Genomic DNA, 25846 nt, shown 5'->3' on the forward strand with positions numbered 1-25846 from the left:
ACAGACCCTCCCTCCCTCTCTCTCCCCTCCCTCCCTCTCCTCTCTCTCACGGACAGAGGCACACGCACCCTCGGCACAGACAGAGAAGGAGAGAGGAGTGCACATGCAGGATCCCTCCGACTGACTGCTCCGCTCTCCAGCCCTCTCTCCAGCCCGCTCTCCAGCCCGCTCTCCAGCCCTCTCTCCAGCCCTCTCTCCAGGTGGCTCTCCCTGGCCAGGACTGAGGAAGAGAAGGAATAAGAGAAATACTGCAGTCACCATCCAGCTGCTCTCTCTCTCTCTTTCTCCCTCTCTCTCTTTCTCTTTCTCCTTCCCTCGGTTTACCCCATGCTAACTATATCATGAACCTGATTGCTGCTTGTTGCTAAGGACAGTGCAGGGGAGCAGTGGACAAGGCATTATTTGGTTGTGAAGGTAACGATGCTTCATCAGCAGCTGGGTGTCAGTGATGTTGTATTCATCTGCCGTGTGTGTGTGTGTGTGTTTGTGTGTGTGTGTGTGTGTGTGTGTGAGAGAGTGAGAGAGGGTTTGGGGGTTTGACTCTGCATGATTTTCGTGCACGTTTTGGTTTCCTGTCTTTTGCACGTCAACTCTCTCCCACCTGCATCTCCTGTTGATGTTCCAGCAACAGTTCTGCATTCAGACTGTCTGGAGGATCAACCTTCCCAGTGTGCCTGCTCCATGTGTCTAGCTCCCTGGCTGTGCCCCATTGGGTCAACTCTGAAACTACAAACGGTCTCTTGGTGATCAGCCAGCCAAGACTGACATCAGGGAGAGAAGATTTGTATACCTGGGCCGTCCTGAGGGCAACAAGTTGTTCTCTTGAACGCCGACTCTCTACTGACTTGTTGATGTCCTGGTGTCGCCAGCGGTGCAGGTCATCGTCCAGCCTGCTGGTCTGTCTCTGCTCAAGACATGGGGACCATGTCTAGGATGAGGAGCATTTCTGAACTGTCTGTGGACAGACCCTCTGACCCTCTGTCCAGTGTGTGGCAGCGTGGAGCCGGAGATGTGGGATGAGACGTGTGGGAGGACGAAACAAACGCTCCGGAGAAAGATTACTCCCTCACTCGCTCATGCTGACATGACTCCCTGCTACCTGCTTAACAGCTCTGTGTGTGTTCAACAGTCTGAATTATGATGTGGTTGCCGTGCATGGCTGGTCTGCTGCAGCTGTTGCCGTGCATGGCTGGTCTGCTGCAGCTGTTGCCGTGCTCGTACAGTAAAGCTGGCCTCCGTGTAAAGTTCCTCCACTCGATGGAGAATGTTTAGCATGGATTATGATATTGTGGCATGTCGGCATACTGGACAATTCAAAGCATAGTTATAAAACTGAGCTCTAAACCTTTATTCTCCTGCCTGAGGCTGCCCTCTGGCAAGATTTAGTTTCTCTGATTCAGTTGGCATATTAACAAGCTTGTGTGCCTTGTTAGTGTTAGAAAACTGTTTTGCTACAAAGCCCTGGCCCTGGCAGACAAATTCATAACCTCAACGAGACATTCCTGGTGGACATGTAGTTAATAAACGGAAAACAACAAGGTTTTAAATAGAACGCTTCATGGAATCTTCAGCCTTCCTCTGTTTTAGTACTCCTGATGTCCTACAGCATAGTCCTCGCTCAGCTTTCTACACGATTAGAAGACGGACAGTTTTATTTTGCTTGCTTTTCTACAGGTACACTTGCACTTATAGCGATTCATGTTGTTTAATTGTAACTTAACTACGTGCTCTTATGGTTCTTCCCTTTTGGCACTTATTTTTGTTTATTCACAATATGTGCTTCATGTTTTGGCTACCCGCAATGTTTTTGGGGCTATCTTGTTGTTATTATCCGTGACCCAAGCACTTTGTAAAGCTCTCTCTTGGAAGTCGCTTTGGATAAAAGTGTCTGCTAAATGAATAAATTAAAATTAAAATGTTGTACTACACAATGGTTGAAGGGTTAGAGTTGGAGAGGGAAGGTAGTTTAGTTGTACGGTGGACTGTTTTGGTTATTCTTAGTTGGGCTAGATTAATTCCCTGAGAGAGGGAGAGAGAGGAGAGAGAGTGTGCAGTTGTGGGGATTAGATAGATATGATAAATAATCCCTAAACAGGAGCTCTCCAGGCCCTGCTGTCTGTGGGCAGCCGGTCTGAGCACAGAGGGGCTGAGCACAGAGGGGCTGAGCACAGAGGGGCTGAGCACAGAGGGTCTGAGCACAGAGGGTCTGAGCACAGAGGGTCTGAGCACAGAGGGTCTGAGCACAGAGGGGCTGAGCACAGAGGGGCTGAGCACAGAGGGGCTGAGCACAGAGGGGCTGAGCACAGAGGGGCTGAGCACAGAGGGGCTGAGCACAGAGGGTCTGAGCACAGAGGGTCTGAGCACTGAGGTGGGGCTCCCAGGGGCTTCGTGGTCTACACCGCTCAACATAGCAGCCGGAATTCATCCCAGATCACCTTCGACGCTACGCTGGCAAATACTCATCCAAATACAAACAAACACATCCAAGCCTGGCCCGGCATGTGACATCTGTGTTGCATCACGCGTACAATGCTGAAACCACTGGGTATCCACGGCCAATCAGAGCAGGCCGGAGAGGAGAACATCATTGTTGTCATGGCGCACTGCCACTGTGTCTCCCAGCGTTGACGGGGCTCCAGACTCAGTCAGCTCGTTGTTATTCGCTTCGCCTCGTCGGCACATTAGCCTGCCAGAGCTGTCTTATCTCACTGTATTATGACAGGTGCCCACACCTGTGAGAGGAGCAAACATACCCATGAATGTCAGAACGATAAGGCTGAACTCTCGTTCTCTCTGAGGGAGACAAACATGTTAGCGTGGCATGCTGTTAGCGTGGCATGCTGTTGGGCCAATATTGACAATATTCCAACTGCCGGGATAAATGAGGGTTTGATGAACGAAGCCTGGTCTGGATGTTGACTCCTCCAACTTCTCTGTGGTGTTTGTGTCCTGCTCAGGTCAGCGTTCATGGCGGAGGGGACCAGAATCCAGGGGAGCATCGGGAACTCAGATCCAGAAGAGGACTCCCCCAACATGATGGTCTACAGGAAGGTAGGCTCATTTCCAGGAGTCTTCCCACACCTGGGAGGCGTCTTAGGACAGCAGTTAGGACAGGCAGGAAGAGAGGAAAAGGCGCTGGGTCTGTTAGAAGAAGGGTTTAGTGATGATGGATCTCTCACTGGCTCGAGTTCAGATTGTTTTTCAGTTCCAGAGGGCATTTTGATTGCATGTACCATAAAACAATCAATCCCCTTTAGCCAAAACAAACACATAAAACACACATCTAGTAAAGTGAATACATTTCATTATCTTCCAAACTGTGAAAGCTTCACAGGCATCCTGAGGAGCGTGGCTGTGCCTGGTCAGAAGCAGCAGAGTGAGTTCCTAGCAGGGGAGCAGGGGAACACGTTCACACCTTCTGTTTCACTCTGCCCGTCTCTGGACTGACACTGCACTGCCCCACCTCTCTCCTCCTCCTCCTCCTCCTCCTCCTCCTCCTCGCCTGCTCCTCTTCACCCTTCAGGTTTTAATAAGCTCTCCATCCTTGTGTGGGTTTGGGTGAGGAAAGGTCCTTTGCGTGTCAAGGGTAATTACACAATCTCTATGGCACTTGAGTCTCGATGCCTGTCCTTTGATTGGAGAGGGTGAGCAGCATTGTGGGTAATTATGTGTTGGGGGCGTCACAGGAAGGATGAGCTCCTCCTGGGGCCTCTCTGCCCCTCTCTTTGCCCCTCTCCTCTCCAGAACTGGAGATGAAGCGCTTTGTGACGGCTGCACACAGGGCCTCTCAGAAACCTGCTTTTGATCAACCTTAAAACAAAGACCCCCCAAGTGTGTAGCTGAAACTGGAAGAAGAGCTAGGAGCCGTCAAATGGAAACCAGTTGGATTCTCATTTCTGCCAATTTACCTCTTTACTAATGAGAGGGTAAACCACTCATCTGGGGAGTTGATGGGACAGTTTGAGGGAAGAAACAATGGCTTGGTTGCTGATGACATGATTCCTTCTGTCTTTCCGGAATGCAACTGATATCTCAGAGCCACCTTTACTAATACAATTGTTTCCAATGCGACTGATAGCACAGAGACTCCCTCACAAACATAATTGTTTCCAGTGGCCAATAGCTTCTAGCTGTCCTGAATATACAGCAGCCAATCTATCCAGGGAGGTATGTCTCCATAATCCATGAATAACACTGATTATGTTATTCACAGGCAGCCTGCCATTCCATAAGCTGGGGAGTGACCTCCTGTCTGTCATGAGTATTCAGCTAGCTAGCCTAGCTAGCCTAGCGCAAAACCCTCTCCCTCCTTATTTTCTCATGACAGAGAGGGATTCTGCTAATCTCAGAATGGCCGGTGCTCTGCCAAGGCTTCCCAACGAGGGGGCTGTTTTCCAAGGTCCTCATTCAGCTCTGCAAGCGTTTCTTTCCTTGTGGCATCGTGCTAACCCGACAGGAGCCACGCTCGGGCTGGTGAGATGTGTGAGCGTCGCACGGAAAACATGTTTGATGTTTTATTCCACGGTTGAGGAGAGGTGTGAAGTAGGCATCGCTGAGTTCATATCTTGTTTTCTTTTCACCTCAGATGAAGTTATTGAAGCAAACAGTGCAATTACCGTCAAACACCTTATTGCCACAAGACCTCTATGTGAGAGTTTGATATATAGGTCATGTGCGTACTGGCTCTCTCTTTCTCTCTCTCTTACTCACCGGCGCGCACACTCTCACACACACACGGTTGTTTTTTACCTGCTCGTTCTGGCACGCTTAAGACACAAAGAGTGGGGTTCAGATGCAGGCGCTGAGTGAGAACCAGCCTGTGACTCGATCTCCGCTGCGCTGGAAAACTCAATTAGGCCAAGAACCGGGACCACAGTGAGGTTGGGACAGGAGAAAGCTCAGGAACTATTAATAGATGGGTCTGATCTCTGTTCCCCCTGATGTGGGTGTCCCCTCCTCCTCCTCCTGTGTGACTCCTCTCCCACCCTGGCCTCCCACCCCGGCCTCCCAGCCCGGCCTCCCACCCCGGCCTCCCACCCCGGCCTCCCAGCCAGAGAGATGGATGTGGACATGCAGCTAATTGCTGCCGCGGGTCTCTAGCCTGGAAGGACGAAGGTTTGTTTCTCCAGACCCCTGGTGTGTCTCTCACTGCATTCAGGTCATTCAATATTTTAATTGGATAATGGCTGGCATCCCGTTCTTGCCGCAAGCAGAAAATATTCTACTTAAAGTAAAATAAAAATGCATTAACGCTCTTATTTAAAACACTTACAATAGATTTAAATCTACTCTTTTTCTGCTTGGGTTGCAGCCGATGGCCATACTCAGGTCCACATAGCACCACGATCCATCAAGAAGTAGCGCTGCTCAGAAGGCCTGAGAGCAGCCTAATGAGGGCTGTTGGCTGGGTCAAAGCCCTCAGCGTGAAGACTGTTGTCTGATTGCTGAGAAGCACTCTGGCTGAACAGCACAATACTGCCTTTCACGTGTTGTAAAGTCACTGGTGTCCGTCCTCTAGTAGCCCCTTCAGGCTTCAACAGGAGGGCTGATGTGCTCACAGTTAACAAACCAGACTAGGTTCTTCTTTCGTCACCCTCATTCCTATTCCAGTCTCAACCTTCCTTTCTTCTTTCATTCTCTCTCTCTCTCTCTCTCTCTCTCTCTCTCTCTCTCTCTCTCTCTCTCTCTCTCTCTCTCTCTCTCTGTCTCTCTCTCTCTCTGTCTGTCTCTCTCTCTCTCTTTCTCTCTCACTGTCTCCATCTGCTTATTGCTGATAAATAATTGAAGCTAATTTTGAGCATTCCATCTTTAGTGGAATATCTAGTCCACCGGGACATCGTTCCTCCATGCATTCTTTTATTCATGGCCAGCACATTCATTCTCAGTAGATATTTTTATCTCCTCGTTTGGCTATGAATGTGAACTGAGGAACTGCAGAAAGAGGAATGAGAGGAAGGAGGGAACATAGGTGGGCTGTTAATCCCACCCAGAAAGTTACGATTCCCAGTCAGATGGAACTGAGCATTAATTTAAACGTAACCTAATACATCACGACTAGTTGAACAGAATGCTTAAATCTGTGTTCTGACAGCGGCTGTGGCGAGCAGGAAACTGCATCATGGAGTCCTGCAGATCTGCTCTGAATCTGCCATGCTGCAAGAGTAATCCCCCCACCTCCTCCCCCCCGTCCTCCCCCCCACCTCCTCCCCCCACCTCCTCCCCCAACCATCACCAGCGTCCATTAGCTAACCACAGGAAGGACTGCGCTCCGTTTGGAACCGTCTCTTTTCACCTCTGGCTATGAGTCTGAGAGGGCCTGAAAGACGGGTCTCCAGCAGAGCAGGGCTGAGGACACCCGTCCGCCTGCACCCCCCCCCCCCCCCCCTCCCCCAGGAGGATATTTCTGTCCTCCAAAAGGAGGATCCATTAGAGGTGTCTGCTGGCCCTCCTCCACTGTTCCTGTGTGCTCTTTAGATAACACAGCTGAGGCACACGGACGCCGCGCTCAGCGCCTCCGCTGTGCAGAGGATGACACACAGACCGCTATCAAGTTTGAATGGGATAACGCTCTGTTTACTGGAGCCTTGGCCGTCCTGTTGAGCTCGTAAGATGACACTTATCTCAGTTGTACCGTACGGAAGCCAGAAAAGTTCTGTTAGGTGGCAATTCTCGGTAGACAGCTCCATCTGTTACCCAACAGTCTTTGACGTGTTTATTTACCAAAATTAAAATGAGGTTTACTTTCAGTTGATGCACAAACAAGTGGACATCCACGAAGTTCACTGAGAACTGAAAACATAATTGGCTGATTCAGTGTGTGCTGGTCTCTGCTCTCTCAGAAGGATTATCTATCGGTGGATGTTGAGGAAGCATGACGGCCATAAAGGGTTTTTATCTATAATACATGTAGCTTTTCTCTAGCAGGGGAAGGGAAGTCTTCTCTCTGGATGCTTCCTTGTCAACTGGGTCCTCACAGGAGAATATTTAATAATGCAGTGTTTATACCACCCACCATGACAACTTACCATAGATGGAACCAACATGAAATACCCACTGTACTGTGCTCCTCCCCTGTGTGTGTACTGAGAGATTCTTTAAGATAAGTTTGCTTTCCTCAGACTTATTACTATGGCTTGTCTTCAATTCTAGAACAACAACTCTTGTTGTTTTGTGGATATTGATATCATGACGATACACAGTGTGTAATAGAACTACACCTTTGCTAATGCTTGTTGGCAATGATCCCTGTGCCCTCCAGAAACGCATGTGTGATGCTTGAGTAGCTAGCCTGCAACACATGTCTGTCTGTCCTTCTGTCCTTCTGTCTGTCTGTCTGCCTCTGTACACAATGTATGAGTCATCCGTGGCACAGAGGCAGTGTGACCATACCTACAGTGTTGCCGTGTTACCATACCTACAGTGTGACCATACCTACAGTGTTGCCGTGTTACCATACCTACAGTGTTACCATACCTACAGTGTTACCGTGTTACCATACCTACAGTGTTACCATACCTGCAGTGTTACCGTGTTACCATACCTACAGTGTTACCATACCTGCAGTGTTACCGTGTTACCATACCTACAGTGTTACGGTACCCCGCAGTGTTACCGTACCTACAGTGTTACCATACCTGCAGTGTTACGGTACCCCGCAGTGTTACCGTACCTACAGTGTTACCATACCTACAGTGTTACGGTACCCCGCAGTGTTACCGTACCTACAGTGTTACCATACCTACAGTGTTACGGTACCCCGTAGTGTTACCGTACCTACAGTGTTACCATACCTGCAGTGTTAGCGTACCTACAGTGTTACCATACCTACAGTGTTACGGTACCTACAGTGTTACGGTACAGAGGCAGCATCTCACAACGTCCTCAGCGACCAAAGCAACATAATCACTTCTTCTCCTGATGTTGGAAAAATGCATACATTTGGTATCCTAAAAATAGAGAGCTTGATCATTTGAAAATGATCTCCATGTCATGGGGGAGCGAGTCATCGGCACAGCGCTTGACAGTCAGGTGACGACAGACAGCCTGCCTGATGATTGTCTCTGGGACGACGACAAAGCAGGGATGAGTCACCACGGTCAGCTCATCCTGCTGAACAGCCCAGAGAGCCCAGATGATCCGGCTCATGCTCGTCACACGAACCTGTGTGAGAGAGAAAGAACTCAGGGCTGTGCTCACCCTCTCACCCCCAGGAACCAGGGCTGGCCTCACCCCACCCCAGGACTCCCAGCTTGGTCTGTTCTCTGGGCTGGCTCTGTCTGAGGGTGCTAAGGCTATCAGAGAGAGAGCTGCAGCTCCCCAGAGTCGAGCAGAGTTGACATGTGATGAGCAGGAGGCAAGCTGCATGCTGTCTGTCATTTGTCTGATGATGCCACTTCCTAAAGGAGACTCAAACCTGGATGTCTCTGAAGAAGACTAAATGGAAGTCATTTCAGATTAGCTTCCATGTCCCATCAAGGAAGACAATAAGCTAAAGTCATTTTGAGCAACGCACTCCGAATACAGGTCCTCGCCTGTGACATCAGACAGAACCCCACACCTGCAGAATGCATGTGGAATGAACTGTGAAATAAAGGCTGTTTTACAGTGGGCTTGCGGTACATCTACTCAACATGGGACTTATTTGGTTAGACATCAAAGTGCACAGGGCCTTGAATTTGAAACGGTATTCACTGAAAGGGAAGATTAGTCTTCATAACTGGGGAAGGCATGGCGGAAGAAGGAGCTGAAGCTTTTAAGCACACAATATTTCTCTGAATCGATAGCAGAGCGGAGGAGAGTCTTAACATGAGAGGACGTTAATATGGTTATTCCCACACTCTGATGGACTGCCAGAATAAGGGAGAATGAACATTGACAATAATATAATATATTATATATATGCTTTCGTCGTTAAAAAAGACTACATACCACCCACTTTTGTGAACAACAATGGCAACCTCATATCACATCGGCTGCAAATGTGGATTGCTTCCATTTGTACTGGTGTGAGTATTGCATCATATCCAAATGAATGAACTGTTCCAGTGCTGCTATTTGGGTTTGACATTGTGATCCTTTGTAATGCCCTAGAGGCCTAATTGTCTGTGTAAGAATGGCTGTCACGTGTATATTCACTCTGGGAGAATCCAGAAGACCATCTCTTTCCCCTAACAACCCTGCGGGCTGCACTTGAAAGCTTAGCTGTTGTTTGCTTCACAGCCCAACCAAACAAGTGTTCAATGTATTTGTGTGTGTGTGTGTGTGTTTGTGTGTGGGTGGGTGTGTTTGCAAATAAAGTGTGCAAAGAAATGCTGCCTAAACTAGGCCATCAAATTCCATCAAAGTCACCCATTTCAACGGCTGTAAAATAGTTGTTTGTACATAGATACAATTTTGATTCAAACTGTTCTGTTTCCTTGGCAGTAAAGTGCCAAATCTGTTCTGGGTCATATCGAGATAAGCTAAATCCTTTCTCCAAATACCACTAGCTTAACCATAATCTTGAGCTAAACCATTACTTACGTGTAGCTTTAAAAAAAAATATATATATATATATATCTACCAGAAGTCATGAGGTTATCAAATCTACACGACATTGGAAATTGAGCTTTTTCTCTCTTACCCTTTGAGGACATTGGCATCAAAATTACATAATCGTTCTAAGTAGAAGCAGGCCTATTCGGAAATATTGAATTTTCTGAAAGAATTAAGACTTCACTCTTGCCAAAAGCTGACTGACTTTTACAAAGGCGTCCTGTAAGCACGGCGCTATGGGCTTTTTCTACCGTGAAAATTGGCCTCTGAAATACGAACCTTTATGTAGCCTGCAGTTTGAATTGGGCATCGGCCAAACTTTGTTAAGCTAGAGGTAGACAATGACCTTTGAAAATGTTTAACTACTTGCTTTTCCTTCTTTCATGTCTGCCAATCCTGGAGCATTCAAATCTGGACCCATGTATTTTGGATTATATTAATATATTGGATATTAAAATTCCTAGCCTGACACAGCTTCTCAAGCGAACGCCTTTGTAAGGCGAATTACAAGATAATTGGGATGTTCAAAGTCCTGAGGCAGGTATGGTTGAGCCGTGTGCCCTCCCTCACGCTCACTGAATAACAACCAGCTGTCACACACAGATATGACCAGCAAGAAACACAAAACATGACATTTCACTTCATTTGAAAATATAGGCCTAGTGGAAGTAGGTTAGGCTACGCCACTCTAGTAAGGGCGGGTGTTTTGAGTTGAATTGTGGATCTCACATTCTCTGAAATGAGAAAATATTCGCTTCACCAGAGGATAATAAACTATTCACGAACAGTTATACATTGTGAGGGTCTGATTGAGGTTTACCCTGGTCTGCTGCTATCCATCAGTGATGAGACTATGTGTTTTACGCCTACGATAATTACTAATTTTAGCGTCAACGGTAGGCTACCACAGTATAGGCTAAGATCCACTTGCGCGTTAATTTCATCTTTGGGGCAGTGCGTGAATCAGAATCAGAATCAGAATGGGATTTATTCGCCATGAAAGTTTGCGCTGACAAGGAATTTGCTTTGGCAGGAAGGTGCATACAATAAACATATAGGAATCTTAAATGTAAATATGTGGTCTAACTATACTAAAACTAGCAGTAATAAGTGGAATACACTAAAATAGAATAAAAGTGGGCATAAAATAAAATATAAGTTGACAAATTACAATATAAGATGGTAAGCTGGTGTCTGGCGAACCTAACAGATCCCATTATAAAACACTTGTTTTCATTTAAGAGGAAGAAGAAGACATTTTTCATTTAATCAAGGGGGCCAACCATCCAACATCTTTGCTGTAATTTAATGCTATTAAAAGGCCATTAGTAGGAAATAATAGGATGATAACGGAATGTAAGGCCAGCAAGCTAACACTTCCTGCCGTCTTCTATCAGTTACAGGGACACAGAGAATCACATGAGCTGTGTGTGTGTGTGTGTGTGTGTGTGTGTGTGTGTGTGTAACTGTCTGTCTATTAGGGGTCGGAATCTTTTGGTACTTCACGATTCGATTCTTTGGGTCACGAATCGATTAAAAATGTATTCACGTTTTTTTATCGATTATTTACATTTGTGAATCGATGTGAATCGCTAGAAGACTGAATCGCGATTCAAATGTGATTCGATTTTTCCCCCCACCCCTACTGGCTAGTTAGTCTGTGGCACCCAGGAGATGACATCTCCCTTCTCTTGTCAGTTAAGCTGCCGTTGTGGCTGCTGAATGTCATTTCCTCTCGATGCTATAGTAGAGAGCGATACTTTTTACACCAGGTGGTTTACATTTGTCACACTAGCTGGCAGTGATAGGCTTTTGAAATATTTGTATTATACACTTGTTATATCTATATTTACATAGATCCCAGTGTGTGTTGATTTGAAAGTGTTTGTGATTGCGACGTTGGAGGTTGACCAGCAGGCTACCTACTGGCGTGTATGAGTCAGACAGGAAGCATTCCCCTGCAGCTGCCGTAGCGTTGTAGATTCTCTCACAACATACCTTTTCAATTAGCCATTCTGCCGCACAGCTTGAGGAAGGTGACAGTACAGGTGGAGTAAGCTGATAGTATAGGTAGAGTAAGATGATAGTATAGGTAGAGTAAGATGATGGTACAGGTGGAGTTAGATGATAGTGCAGGTGGAGTAAGGTGATAGCACAGGTTGACTAAGGTGATAATGCAGGTGTAGTAAGGTGGTGGTACAGAGTCTTTTGACAGTCAGCCCTAGAGTTGAGATAAAGAGATGCCACTAAGGAATCTGAAATGTTTCACAACAACATGACTAGCAATCAAGACTCCTCCAGGAGCCCTACCAGGTGATAGCCTTCCCCTGCTCCCTCATCAGGCATGATGGGACCACTCTCTGTCACCAACTGGGATGCATTCATGAGTAGGAATCATTTCAATCTGTGTGGAGTTCATAAAAGATGTATTTCTTGGAGAACACTTGGCTGTAGCTAGAGACGTGGTCAAGCTGCTGTATGTGTGAGTCTGACTCTCGTGGGAGACGTGTAGAACAGAGAACCGGACATTGCAAAAACATTAGCATTAAAATGTAAACATTCATTGAAATCTAGACTTGTTAAAGCTGAGGATACTGAGGCGGGGCGTTTGGCACACTACAGTTTCTATTCTCCAGATTCTTAATGAGAGCCTGTGGAAGCATCTGCTGCTGGATGCGTGTGGGCGTGGGAGGACTCCTCTTCTCAGACTGATCTGGAACTAGTTTTCAGCCCTTACCGTCTGCATAGCAGCCTGATCAAAGAAGCAGGCAGGTGGGATCAGAGCGACGGAGCAGTGGGTGGGGGCCTGTCTGTGGTACTGTGGTACGATACAGACTGCACACGGCCGGTCGAGGCACCCTGCCGGTCCTCCTTGGTGCCTACCCCTGTCCAGGGCTGCCCTTCCTCCCTGCAGAGGAGTCAGACCACTGCCTCTCTCAGCCAGAAAAGCCCTCCTGGCCCCCAGGTCTGAGCCAGGGTCCCCCACTAACCCAGTTAGCAGCACAGCTGCCCAGAGCAGCTAGCTAGCACCATGCTCACTGCTGGTTAGACTGACCGCATCAAACATCGACAGGGTGGAGAGGTGTAGACTAGTGGGTTAATGCTTCTGGACATACTGTGCTTGACTCCTGTCGGCTTTGTAGTGTGCTGAAGGGTCATTCATAGAAAACCATCTGACAAAAGAGATGCGGCAACAATCTGGATTCTCACTTTTGGCATCACGGTTACAAGTGTGCAGTCTCTAGTGCTGGAGTTTGTGAGTGCTGTCTCTTCACTCTGACTAGCATCAGCAGCTCTCCAGCCAGTCTCTCCAGCAGAGACCAATACCACCGCTGCTATTTTAGGAGAGAGCACAGAAGCACAGGCACCAGGCAGGGTAGTGTGCATCGCCACTCTCCGAAGACAGTGATAATGATGAGTGAGATGTGTCTCAACAACCACAGCAGCTAAAACGGTGGCAGTCTGGTTGTCCCATCAGATGCCCACATAGGGAGTCCGTGTTTAATCACTGAAGTCTTGGAATAGAACAGTACAATCTACCCTCCTCCTCCCTCCTCCCACCCCTCCTCCCTTCTCTCTACTGTCAAATACTACTCACCCCTTCCCTGCCTCGCCTCGCCTCACAGTGAGGAGAGAGACTCCTGACACTTCGAAGTGAAACTTGACTGAAGGAGTCGTCTGAACTCAAACAGTTAAACAAATATCAATATCATAGAGGCACAATGCCCTCCTAAAAGTGTAATTTGAGAATGTCTCCCTGTTGAAAGCAGACAGAGCGTCTGAAGAGCCAACCACACCTCCAGATCTCTCCTCAAGTCTCTTGCCATCCACAGTGCATCTCTCTTCTCGAGGTCTCACCCTTCTCTCCTTGTCTCTCTTCCTCTAATCGAATGCTGTTGTTTTTCTCACTCCGGATGTAAATGGGCTTCTTTGGTTTTTCTTCCTTAGTTGCAGAGCGAGCCTGAAGGCTGGGGACCTGATTAGAGAGCAGAGAGAGACCCACAGCTGCTCAGAATGCAGGTGATGTTAGCTCCAAACACGGCTTGTGGGGACTAAGAACTTCTGGGGGTGTGTGACATGTTGGATCGTTTTTCTTTCTGCACTCCTGCAACACACATGTTGATAGAGACTAGGGTGACTCATCTCAGAGCCCTACAGCGGAGAGGGAATAGTGTGGGATGATGGAAATATCTGAAGCAGATCTATCAGCCTCGTCAGAGCCGGACTGTTAAAGCGTGATGTATAGAAGGGCTCTCTCAGGTTTGAGACTGCTAATGTACTGTGCGTTTCTATTTCAAGACCCCCTGAAGTAACCTGAGGTTTCTGAGGGACGCTAGCTTGTTAGTCTGTTTACTCTGCTGTCCTTGGCAACCGATGGAGGGCCTCACTTCAGACAGCTGGAGGTGGGGGTATGGCTTTTATATCCTCCTCTTCTCTCGCTGCCGGAGAGACAACCTGGTGAGTCACCGTGGGTTGGTCAAGTGTCTCTCCTGGTCAGCTCTGCTGAAGTCTTACAGCTTTTCCCGGCTGACAATCCTGATGCAAAACACAGTATCAAAGCACCTTCTTTGATTTCTTTGTGCATTTCTGAAGTGTTTTGTATTTCATCTTGTTTGAAACAGGGAAAAGATCTGTGTCTACAGTATCTGTATCCTCCCGGTCTGATGGGTGTTTGTCAGTGTAGTCCGACTGGCTTCCTTCCCGGCTCTGGAAGAATTCCACAAACTTCTAATTGCTCCGTTCCTCACTCCCCCTCTCTCTCTCGCGAGTTGCCATGGAAACTCCAGCCGGTGTGGCCCCTCCCTCTCCCATCAGGTCCCACTTTGTTCAGCTGGATCGTCAGGGAAGCCTCCCCTCCCGCTCAGGCCCAGACAGGACGCCAGCTCCCCTCATCATCAGCTCTGCCATGTGGGGCTCTCCATCACAACGGGACGCTTTCCCCCTGGATCTCAGGAACACTGGCCTGTCGACCCTCCCAGTCACACCAGGCTCTGATTGGCTGTTTTTTTCGGATGCTCTGGCTCAGAGCCTTTCTGTCGGGACACATTTGGGAATCTTCCAGCGACCGCGGAAGGTACTCAAGCAAATGGAAAGTGTTGAGGTCTGGTCTCTGGGCAGACAAGCTGACACCTAATCTGCACAGAGGGCCCAGTGTTACCACATCCACATGTGTCTCATCTCCATCCAGCGATGGCTTGTGGACATAAGAGAAACCCAGATTAGATATGTACATTTGAGTGAAAGGGCCTTTTTCTACCTCACAGAAACAACTTTTCCTCTAAGGAAAGCCCCTTTGTATAACAGTGCTTCAGTTGCTGCTCTGTGCCAGAACAACAACAACAGCCAGCTGAAGCTAGGGCCTCAAAGCCATTTGCAGAGGCGTGTTAATAAATTGTTTATAACCTTCTGAAGCTTAAATTCCTGGCAGAATCTGAGTGATTATGCTGTTTTCTCCAAGCTAAACAATTAACTTTAGTGTATTTGCAATCCTGGCTCTCGAATGATCAGAGGGGATTAAAAGAGCTGTATTGGTAAAGTAAAAAGCTTCAGACAGGTGTTACAACATCTGTCAAGGGGGCAAAGGGGAAACACACTTGAAAAACACAAGCTGGATTCAGGTTTTCCTCTGGCTCACAATAGAACAGTCCACTGAATACACGTATTGGCATTTAGAGGGAAGAATGTTTTAGCTTTTCATGAGAGAAGATTGCTGTACTGGATGCTATTGTGTGTTCACATGTGTGTGCAGATAAAACTGTGCGCCTGTCATCCTGCATGGCTGCCTGTGTGTACAGGGGCAACTCATGTGAGCACACAGTAAACAGCATAGGGGTAATCTGGGATATCTTCATATTGTTAACAACGTCGACCCCCGCATGTGCGCTGGAGAACCCCAGGGCTGTCCTGTTGCTGATTGCAGGGCTGCTGTGTCTCAGGGCTGTCGTGTCCTGTTGCTGCTTGCAGGACTACTGTGTCCCAGGGCTGCTGTGTCCCAGGGCCTGCTACAGTGTCTCTCCCTGGTGCCACACCTCCAGATGCCAGGCTGTTGGCGCGTGGCCCAGACCAGGCATACAGCCGTCCTGCCAGGGGGCCGGGGGAGTCCCCTCCAGCAGCAGGCCTCATTCACACCTCCTCCCCCAGGCCTGCTACTGCAGCTGGGGGCTGGCTAGCCAAGCTGTGGGGGGCAGGGCGTGGTCCTAGGGGGGCAGGGCCAGGTCCTAGGGGGGCAGGGCCGGGTCCTAGGGGGGCAGGGCCGGGTCCTAGGGGGGCAGGGCCGGGTCCTAGGGGGGCAGGGCCAGGTCCTAGGGGGGCAGGGCCAGTATCACACCACCGAGGGAGCGAAGTTTGCTCAGAAATCTGAAAGTTAGAAATATTTTGTTATGTTTGTTAGAAGCCATGGAAACTGGTTTCTGTGTCATTAATTGCTGTTAGTATTCTGGACAGTTAACCATGCAGCTGTGTTCTCCACTGTCTGACCATGCAGCTGTGTTCTCCACTGTCTGACCATGCAGCTGTGTTCACACTGTCTGACCATGCAGCTGTGTTCTCCACTGTCTGACCATGCAGCTGTGTTCTCCACTGTCTGACCATGCAGCTGTGTTCTGCACTGTCTGACCATGCAGCTGTGTTCACACTGTCTGTTGGACTCGTTACGGTCCTTGATTCTGAAGAACTTAACTCGATAAAAACTGGGGCAGGCAACCATCATAAACATCTGGAGATTCGTCCTTCGATGTTCTTCACAGATTTAACGTTTTGTCAGTGTGTCTGTCTGCCGGCTGTTGAATCATTGATGGGTCTATTACGGACTGATCCATTTTTTATGAGGGACTAATTTGGTCACTTTTTAGGTTTTCATATTAGCTTGTCCGAGACCATTTATGGATCAGATTTTTGACTTCACTTCCAAACATTTTGGGAAGTAAAGATTGTGTTGTTAAATTAAGTGTTTTCTCAAACTGTTTTTCTTCTTATTGAGGTTTCCCGGACAGGGCGGTCCCTTGATGATAGGGGGCAGTCCCAGGGTGACAGGGGGTGGTCCCAGGGTGACAGGGGGTTGTCCCAGGGTGACAGGGGGCAGTCCCAGGGTGACAGGGGGCGGTCCCAGGGTGACAGGGGGCGGTCCCAGGGTGACAGGGGGTGGTCCCAGGGTGACAGGGGGTGGTTCCAGGGTGACAGGGGGCGGTCCCAGGGTGACAGGGGGTGGTCCCAGGGTGACACGGGGCGGTCCCAGGGTGACAGGGGGTGGTCCCAGGGTGACGGGGGGCGGTTCCAGGGTCTCCCCACCTTTTATAAGGTTGACAGAAAGCCAGGACTTGACCAGGACGAACACACATGCAAACATCCATACCCAGGACCACGCACTCCTCTCCCCTGATGCTGTTAGTGCGGCTCTGAACAGAGGGCCAGAGTGCCGTTATCATGGCCTGGCAGGAATGTTTCGCTTCCAGAAGCCCCCGCCACATTGGACAGTAAGCAGCTAACACCAGCAGCCTTCCATCCTAGGAGATACCCACAGCTTTTCAGTACCCCCGCCCAAAGCACCTCTGGTCCACTGTCATTCCATAGGGAGATAATAAGTCATTTTCTATGCTGTCCAAGCTGGATGATTACATAAGAACCAAAAGAATGAAATCTTCTGCCTCCAGGCTGTCGTGGGCTGTGTAGAGGGGAGGTGTGTTAGAACACTGGAGAAGATTTCAGAGCGTTATGTTGTTTTTCCTCGGAAGGTTGTCCTCAAAATAAGAAGAGCTTTAAGTCCATTTGGACTTGTTGTGTATTTCTGAAATATTCCAGTCATATCCTGCCTTTCCTCCACAGAGCAGATACAGGCCTTTCTTCTCTCGTTCAAACTCCCCATCTTTTACACACACATGCACACACACGCTCACTGATTTATCAACAACCCTGACTGAGTGCCAAAGCTGTAATTCTTTTCAGTGGATGTTCAATAATTCATACTAAGACACTCTGATGGTGAGAGAATGGTAATTGTCTTCACTCACCATCATTCTCCAGGCTTAACAGCTGTTATCAAACCCCTACATGTCTAAACTAAGTTACTCAGGTGTTCCACTGCAGGTTGACGACCGCTGTCTGTGACTCATCCATCAAACACTTAGTCAGTGGGATGATTGCCTCTTGATTGTTAGTAGCTAGCTGAAGCTACAGAACGCTCCTTTCTACTGTGTCTAGCTCCAGGACCAAGCTTACTGGAGGTCATAGAAAATATAAAAGTAATACATTTGTTTTTCGCAGATCAAATTGTGCTTTTCCAGTGCAAGTTACTGGCACAGCTTGACTCGAGTCGCTAAGTTGTACTGCAGATATCTATCTACTACCCCCGCAATTTACACTACTCACTATGTTTACTGGTATGCACCAACCTATACCAAAGCAAATTCCTCATAGATGCTGTAGATAGATACTCTATGTAGATGGGTCTCTGTATATACTGTGTGGATGATGTAGATACTCTGTGTAGATGGGTCATTGTGTATCTCCAGGTCTCACACAGCACAATGATCCTGTTAACCTGCAGACGTAACAAGCAGGCCAATCATCTCCCTCCGTCTCCTGCTTCCTCCTCCAGCAGGAGCAGAGGGTAGTGGATGTGTCAGTGTGTGCTGGGTACTGGGGAACAGGGGGCTGCTGGGTGTGGAGGTGTGATGTTTATCTCTCACCCCTGTTGTTGGCGGGCTTGTTACCGTGGGAACAGCTGGGTTTGATAAACAGTCCTCTGATCAACACAGAGGCACACACACACACACACACACAAACAGAGCACACAAACCTGTGCACACAGACAAAGCATGCAAACACGCATACACACACTCAGATACTGGCACAAAAACAATCTTTGGCCTTTATTCAGTAGGCTAATGGGGAAAGTCATACTAGCTTCAGAGAATTCTTTCTAACCCTGTCCGCTCCTGTCTGCTGCAGATCGAAGACATCATTACCAGGATTCAGGATGAGAAGACCGGCGGCCTGGCCATCCGCACCGTGAAGAGTTTCCTGTCCAGGATCCCAAGTGTGGTGTCAGGTGTGTGTGTGTGTGTGCTTGAGTTACAGTGTGTGTGTGCTTGAGTTACAGTGTGTGTGTGCTTGAGTTACAGTGTGTGTGTGCTTGAGTTACAGTGTGTGCGTGCTTGAGTTACAGTGTGTGCGTGCTTGAGTTACAGTGTGTGCGTGCTTGAGTTACAGTGTGTGCGTGCTTGAGTTACAGTGTGTGCGTGCTTGAGTTACAGTGTGTGCATGCTTGAGTTACAGTGTGTGCGTGCTTGAGTTACAGTGTGTGCATGCTTGAGTTACAGTGTGTGCGTGCTTGAGTTACAGTGTGTGCGTGCTTGAGTTACAGTGTGTGCGTGCTTGAGTTACAGTGTGTGTGTGCTTGAGTTACAGTGTGTGCGTCTGTGCATGTGTCTTTGTGTGTGTTTTTGAGTCTCACAATAAGCGAGAGCAGGGAGAGTGGAAATCATTAGAGTAAATATGACCTTTCAGGCTGGTTGAAGCTGACGCTGCTGCAGTGGATCTGAGCGTGTCTCAGCCAGCCAGGGTTCTGGATCTGAGTGTGTCTCAGCCAGCCAGGGTTCTGGATCTGAGTGCGTCTCAGCCAGCCAGGGTTCTGGATCTGAGTGTATCTCAGCCAGCCAGGGTTCTGGATCTGAGTGCGTCTCAGCCAGCCAGGGTTCTGGATCTGAGTGTATCTCAGCCAGCCAGGGTTCTGGATCTGAGCGTGTCTCAGCCAGCCAGGATTCTGGCCGAGGAGGAAACAGGGTACTGCTGCCCTTGTCACGGCACTGCCTGGCTACTTGTGTGTTTACTGACAGCCTTGAGAAGGGCATTGTGAATATGACTGATCTGTTGTGTGAGTGTCTGTGTGTGTGTGTTTGTGAGTGTACGTGGGTGTGTGTGTGAGTGAGTGTACGTGTGTGTGTGTGTGTGTGTGTGTGTGTGTGAGTGTGTGTGTGTGAGTGACAGCATGTGTGAGTCAACTGTAACTAGGGTGCTTGGGTGGGGGATTACTCCTCTCGCTGGAAGGCTTGTCTGACTCACCTCATACACACACACACACACACACACACACACACACACTCTGCTGTACAGGACTTTCAAAGGAAAAACTGTTACTTGTTTTGTGTCCTGGTTATTGTTAGAATGAGAGCTCATCTTTTCATCCATGGCCCCACACCCACACAGCTCTGCCTGATGTCAGCCCTGCTCCCAGGCCTGGACCGCATCACTCCTGCTGCGGAGCTAGAACATCTCCAGCCTCCACAACGTTAACATTCACCCCGACAGCTTTAGGAAACTCAGCTTGTTTGATATTAGGAAAGCTGTTTCTGCATATGGATGTGTGTGTACAGTAACATGTTTGTTGTCGACATGCTAATTCAGTGTCCCATTCTTTGTGTTCTTTTGAATCCCAGGAGCAGATATCGTTCAATGGCTGATGAAGAATCTGTCCATCGAGGATGCCGGTAGGACACATACACACACACACACACCCCACACAGGTTCTCCTGTTGTGTTAGTGGTCCAGGTGTCCCTGGTCTAGTGCTTTTCTCAGTTGTTCATTTTCAATGTTTATTGTGTTCATGTGTTTATTGTTGATAAAAACAGTCGCTCATATGGAATTAGGATTGATTTCTCATCAATTTAGACAGGCAGTTAGAAAATTGTCCAGAGAGGCATACACCACAGAATTCTGGTGTACATGCACAAACAGCACAAAAGAGACCTAAGCAGGTGTTAGAGAGACTGTACATTTTACATAAATACATTTACATTTAGCAGACGCTCCTATCCAGAGCGACTTACAGTAAGTACAGGGACATTCCCCCCAAGGCAAGTAGGGTGAAGTGCCTTGCCCAAGGACACAACGTCATTTGGCACGGCGGGAAATTGATCCGGTAACCTTCTGATCACTAGCCCGACTCCCTCACCGCTCAGCCCCCTGACTGTGCTTCCCCCCCAGTGGAGGCTGTGCACCTGGGCAGCCTGGTGGCCGCGCTGGGCTACATGTTCCCCATCTCTGACCATGTCCTCACGCTGAAGGACGACGGCACCTTGTACCGCTTTCAGGTGAGCTGGCTCTGACCTGGCACCTTTTGTACCTTCACCTGTCACCCACCCAGCACCTCCTCCACCCACCCAGCACCTCCTCCACCTTCCTCAACAACCCAGCACCTCCTCCACCCACCCACTCCTCCACCCTCCTCCACCCACCCAGCACCTCCTCCACCCACCCAGCACCTCCTCCACCCACCCACTCCTCCACCCTCCTCCAGCCTCCCAGCACCTCCTCCACCTTCCTCACCCACCCAGCACCTCCCCCACCCTTCCACCCACTCCTCCACCCTCCTCACCCACCCAGCACCTCCTCCACTCACCCACCCACTCCTCCACCCTCCTCCACCCACTCCTCCACCCACCCACCCACTCCTCCACACACCCACCCACCCACCCACCCACTCCTCCACCCTCCTCACCCACCCGGCATCCATCCTCCACCCATTCACGTGTCTCCTCCCTCAATCCTCTTATCCCCACTTATTTTCTCTCTGATTAAAGCACATTACGCACCTCACTGCCGGAGGGTTGTGTGTGTGTGTGTGGGGGGGGGGGACTTCTGTATCCGTCATTCAAATGAGGCTATAAATAGTCCCTCTAGTGTTTATGATGCATCAGTTTAGTGTCATCCTCGCCATTGAAAGAGACCTGCCTGCTCTCTCTCTCTCTCTCTCTCTCTCTCTTTCTCACTCGCTCTCTCTCTCTCGCTCTCTCTCTCTCTCTCCTTATCTTTCCCCCGTTAACATCTCTTCTTCTCTCGTGGCAGCTATGACAGGGACAGGGGTTTGTAGGCATGTAGTGATTCGTGGTTATAAATAGGTGTTACGTCTGTTAAAGACACAGATTTAATGACAACTTCCTGCTGAGCGTGGAGTCAGGCTGGCTATTTGGGCACACGTTCCTCCTAGTGACCCTGCTGCTCCCAGTTTGGAACTGATCTGAATAAAGCATGAAGCAGGAATGAACCTGTCTGTCAGATGTGCACATAGGGACTACGGGAAGACCTATTCTTAATGACCAGTCTTGCGATTCTGAGGCAAATTAGACTGAGTGAAATTGGAAGCGAAACATGTCATTGATTCAGCCACAAGAATGGATGATAAAGCTCTGAGATGTATAATTGATGGGTTAGTGAAAGACTTGTGAATCTGTAATATTGATTGCGATAGACGATGAAATCGAGCTGGAGCAGCCAGCGTTCCCCCCTGGGGATAACGAGGCCCATGACGAACACATTGATCTTCATTAGAGACTCATCTCCCTGTGACCCAGCATCAGCAGGAGGAACATCCTAGAAACTAATTTCCAGTGTTGGGAATAACGCGTTACAAAGTACAAAGTAACGCGTTACTGTAACTCCACTACTTTTGGCGGTAACTAGTAATGTAACTAATTACTTTTTTCAATAAAATAACACAGTTAAATTACTGAAACTTAAATAGGCTCGTTACTCGTTGGCTACTGGGTCAACACAATGGAGATAGTATTGTATAGAATATCAACTGTACCGGCCAAATTCTCTCTCTCATTTTCTCTACCTCTCTCTTTCTCTCCCTCTCTCTCTGTCACTCTATCTTTCTATCTTTACATCTTCCTCTTCCTCTCCAGGCTCCGTATTTTTGGCCGTCTAACTGCTGGGAGCCTGAGAACACAGATTATGGTGAGTCATGTAGAGGCTGTGGACCCCCCGCTGTGTGGCCCTCAGAGCCAGACCCCCCGCTGTGTGGCCCTCAGAGCCAGGGAGCCCGGTCCAGACCAGGGTGGCCCTCAGAGCCAGGGAGCCCAGTCCGCACAGGGTCCAGACCAGGGTGGCCCTCAGAGCCAGGGAGCCCAGTCCGCACAGGGTCCAGACCAGGACTAGAGGTCTGGGATTAGACACCCCATCAGACTGGGTCTAGACAGACCATTTAAAATGGCGGGTTTGTGCAGTACGTCCTGTGTCGCTATTCTCCTTGACCAATCAGTAGTCTTCTGTGTTCCACGTCCCAGTTTAGTATGGCTTCAGCTTGCTTGGAACCTCGACAGAGAGGTTCCTAGAGAAGTAGCATGTAGGTACCAGATATGTGCAGTGAAAAACCAAACAAGGCGAGTAGAGTCAAATCGGTAGCATGCTGTGGAAAGGCACCATAATACCTGCTTGTGGAATGGATCCACAGGACCTTTCAGTTTACCTTCAACAAGCCCAGATTAGCCAGTTAGCAAACAGCCAACAGGCCATCCCTGGCACACTACGGTACACACACACACCTCGGGGCATTTATGTTTGCATGGTATTTACCCAGTTCACCTTCTATAAATGACAAAAGATGCCAACTGTATATTTAAATATCCCTCAGCGTCGCTGTGCCCTGCTGCATGGGTTAATCAGCTCAGAGTCAAGTCTAGTAGGTGGTCGTCTTTGTGTTCCTCGCTCTTAGCCCCAGATGGGACAGGATGGTTAAGCCGTTGTGACATTTGGTTGCTACACAAAATCGAACGGAAATCTAAAAATGTAAAATAACTGACTTGATTTAACTCTCGTTTGTCTCTCTCTCTCTCCCTCTCTCTCCTCTGTCTCTCTCTTTATCTCCTCTCTCTCCTCTCTCTCTCCCTGCTCTGCAGCTATATACTTGTGTAAACGCACCATGCAGAATAAAGCCAGACTGGAGCTAGCAGACTACGAGGCTGTGAGTTCCTGCGTTTGTGTCTTTATGAGTCAGCTACGATCCCAGTGCAGGGTACCAAGGCAGCGCTGCACTGTACAACGCTCTCAGCAACACTGCCTTCCCACACGCAGGTCCACAACACTAACCTCCAGGCGTTACATTTTCAGATACAGAAAAGGTCTGGTAGTTGTGTGAATGTTTTCTCGCTCGTCAGAAGTAGGTCATGAATTTGAAAGATATTATGCATGTGCATAGCTGATGCCTTTAGTAGGGACAAGTTCCAAGCCTACAGCATTCAGGATATATGTATTTCTGTCTCTCTCACATTCAATACATTGAAATGTGCGGTGGAGTTTTTCCTGTAACGATCCGAAGCGTCTCTGTTTGTTTACTGTGCCTCGCTTGGTCTTGTTCTTGCTCTTCAGGAGAACCTGGCCAGACTTCAGAGAGCCTTTGCCAGGAAGTGGGAGTTCATCTTCCTGCAAGCAGAAGCGCAGGTCAAGTGAGTGCAAAATCACTTAACCACATCCACCCTCAGAGACAGACCCCTCGTGGAACAGGAAGTACAAGTCTCTCTCCCTGTACTGTAACAGGAAGTACGGGTCTATCTCTCTGTACTGTAACAGGAAGTACAGGTCTATCCCTCTGTACTTTAACAGGAAGTACAAGTCTCTCTCCCTGTACTGTAACAGGAAGTACAGGTCTATCTCTCTGTACTGTAACAGGAAGTACAGGTCTATCTCTCTGTACTGTAACAGGAAGTACAAGTCTCTCTCCCTGTACTGTAACAGGAAGTACAGGTCTATCTCTCTGTACTGTAACGGGAAGTACAGGTCTATCTCTCTGTACTGTAACAGGAAGAGGTATTCCCGGGCCTGTCTTTTCTCTTCCTGTTTCTTTCATTTTACGTGATGACCCCCTGGTGGTCGGCATGTGTAAACACTGTGAAAAGCTTGGATACTAACAGGAGGAAATATCCAACAATTATTTCCTATTGATCACAGTAGTACACACAGCACTGTATTAACAGAGTACATTAAGCTCAGCTACATCTGGAGAGTGAACCAGGCCAACCAAGCACTGATCGGTAAATGTCAGTTACATAAGGCCGTGGTCTCACCCGTGGCAAGACCAGGAACTGCTTGGTGAGGCGAACAGACAGGTTGTGACCCACACTTTGAGCTTTCAGTCTGCGAGTGGAGCTGGTCAGGACAGAGCATGGAGGACAGAGAGCTCACCTGACCCTGTTTGGCCTCCCCAGGATCGACAGGAAGAAGGATAAAGCAGAACGGAAGATTCTGGACAGCCAGGAGAGGGCATTCTGGGACGTCCATCGACCTGTGGTGAGCTGAGAAGAGGAGGGGGAGCAGAGGGGAGGAGGAGGGGAAGGGAGGGGAGGGAGAGGAAAGCAGGAGAGGGAGAGGAGGGGGAAAGGAGGGGGAGAGGAGAAGGGAGAGAGTAGAGGAGGAGGGGGGGGGGTCTGAGAGAGGGCTGTTTTAGGCCCTCTCTTTGTGTAGAGAATAGAGAGACTGACTAGATAAGAGCAGGAACAGCTAGCAGACAGGGAGACAAGAGACCACTGGACAGATGAAGGAGGTTAGGAGTGAGAGTTATCCTTCGATCAGCGTAGCTGTGTGTGTTCCTGTAGAACCTTCTAGGACAGTTTTCTGACCCTGTAACTGTTCCTTAGCCAGGCTGTGTTAACACCACAGACATGGACATCCGCAAGTGCCGTCGAGAGAGGAATCCACAAAGAGTCAAAAAGGTACAACACTGAAAATGAGATTTGTTGGAATTAAATCAACATCATTTATTGACATTTATTCTTAGCTTGGGCCAAAGGTTGATCTAAACGGTTGCTGTCTTTTAGTCAGTGTGTCTGGAACCTGAAAGTCTGTAATAAAGTTTTTATTGAATTGAATGAAAGTCCTTCTCTGTCTCAGCCTTCCTGTGTCCCTCTGTCTCTCTGTGTCCAGTCGGTGTACGGAGTGACGGACGAGGGCCAGACTCACAGCCCCGTCCACTTCCCCTTCCAGCCGACCAGGAAGCTCACCAAAGGCGACATGGAGAAGGAGGTAAGTCAGACACAGGTCCTGCCAGCCAGGTCACCCTCTCCTGTCCTCCTCGCTCGTCCATCGCCAGGATCTCCCCCCTGAGGGAGGAGACTGGAGACTCATCCCTCCCCCCCCCCCCCCCCCCCCCCCCCTCCACAGATCACCTTCCTCAACACCCAGCTGGACAGACACTGCATGAAGATGTCCAAAGTGGCCGAGAGCCTCATGAGCTACACAGAGCAGTTTGCAGAATACGACGCCTTCGTGTCGTTGCCAGAGCCGTCCAACCCCTGGATCAGCGACGATGCTGCCTTCTGGGACCTGGAGGCCAGGTGAGGTCGTCCAGCGGTCAGGGAGCTGCCACGGCGTCAGGGGAGGTTGTCGTGTAGAGGTGTGTGGGTGTGTGTGTGGGGGGGGAGTGGTGTCTGCAGACATGAGGTCACAGGGTTTGTGTGTGCGTCGAGGTGTGACTGGGGCTGAACTGTCGCTGTAGCCCCCTAGGGAGTGCCACTACCATCTACATCCAGACTTGTTTGT

The 25846-nt window shown here is 49.0% G+C and overlaps 1 protein-coding gene across 1 annotated transcript in view; it reads left to right on the top strand.

Annotated features, from left to right (window-relative positions):
* Nucleotides 1-233: 233 nt before the first annotated feature.
* LOC124487044 (regulator of G-protein signaling 6-like) overlaps nucleotides 234-25846 on the top strand; it is a 31011-nt gene continuing 5398 nt past the window's right edge. The window contains exons 1-12 of the mRNA XM_047049061.1: nucleotides 234-414; nucleotides 2958-3051; nucleotides 18481-18580; nucleotides 19968-20018; nucleotides 20516-20622; nucleotides 22219-22270; nucleotides 23212-23276; nucleotides 23681-23757; nucleotides 24517-24598; nucleotides 24946-25020; nucleotides 25232-25330; nucleotides 25469-25641. Coding sequence (XP_046905017.1) covers nucleotides 2968-3051; nucleotides 18481-18580; nucleotides 19968-20018; nucleotides 20516-20622; nucleotides 22219-22270; nucleotides 23212-23276; nucleotides 23681-23757; nucleotides 24517-24598; nucleotides 24946-25020; nucleotides 25232-25330; nucleotides 25469-25641 — 965 coding nt within the window. The 5' untranslated portion in view covers nucleotides 234-414; nucleotides 2958-2967. The remainder of the gene's footprint in view (nucleotides 415-2957; nucleotides 3052-18480; nucleotides 18581-19967; nucleotides 20019-20515; nucleotides 20623-22218; nucleotides 22271-23211; nucleotides 23277-23680; nucleotides 23758-24516; nucleotides 24599-24945; nucleotides 25021-25231; nucleotides 25331-25468; nucleotides 25642-25846) is intronic.

The sequence above is a fragment of the Hypomesus transpacificus genome, chromosome 3 (genome assembly GCF_021917145.1).
Source record: "Hypomesus transpacificus isolate Combined female chromosome 3, fHypTra1, whole genome shotgun sequence".
NCBI lineage: Eukaryota > Metazoa > Chordata > Actinopteri > Osmeriformes > Osmeridae > Hypomesus > Hypomesus transpacificus.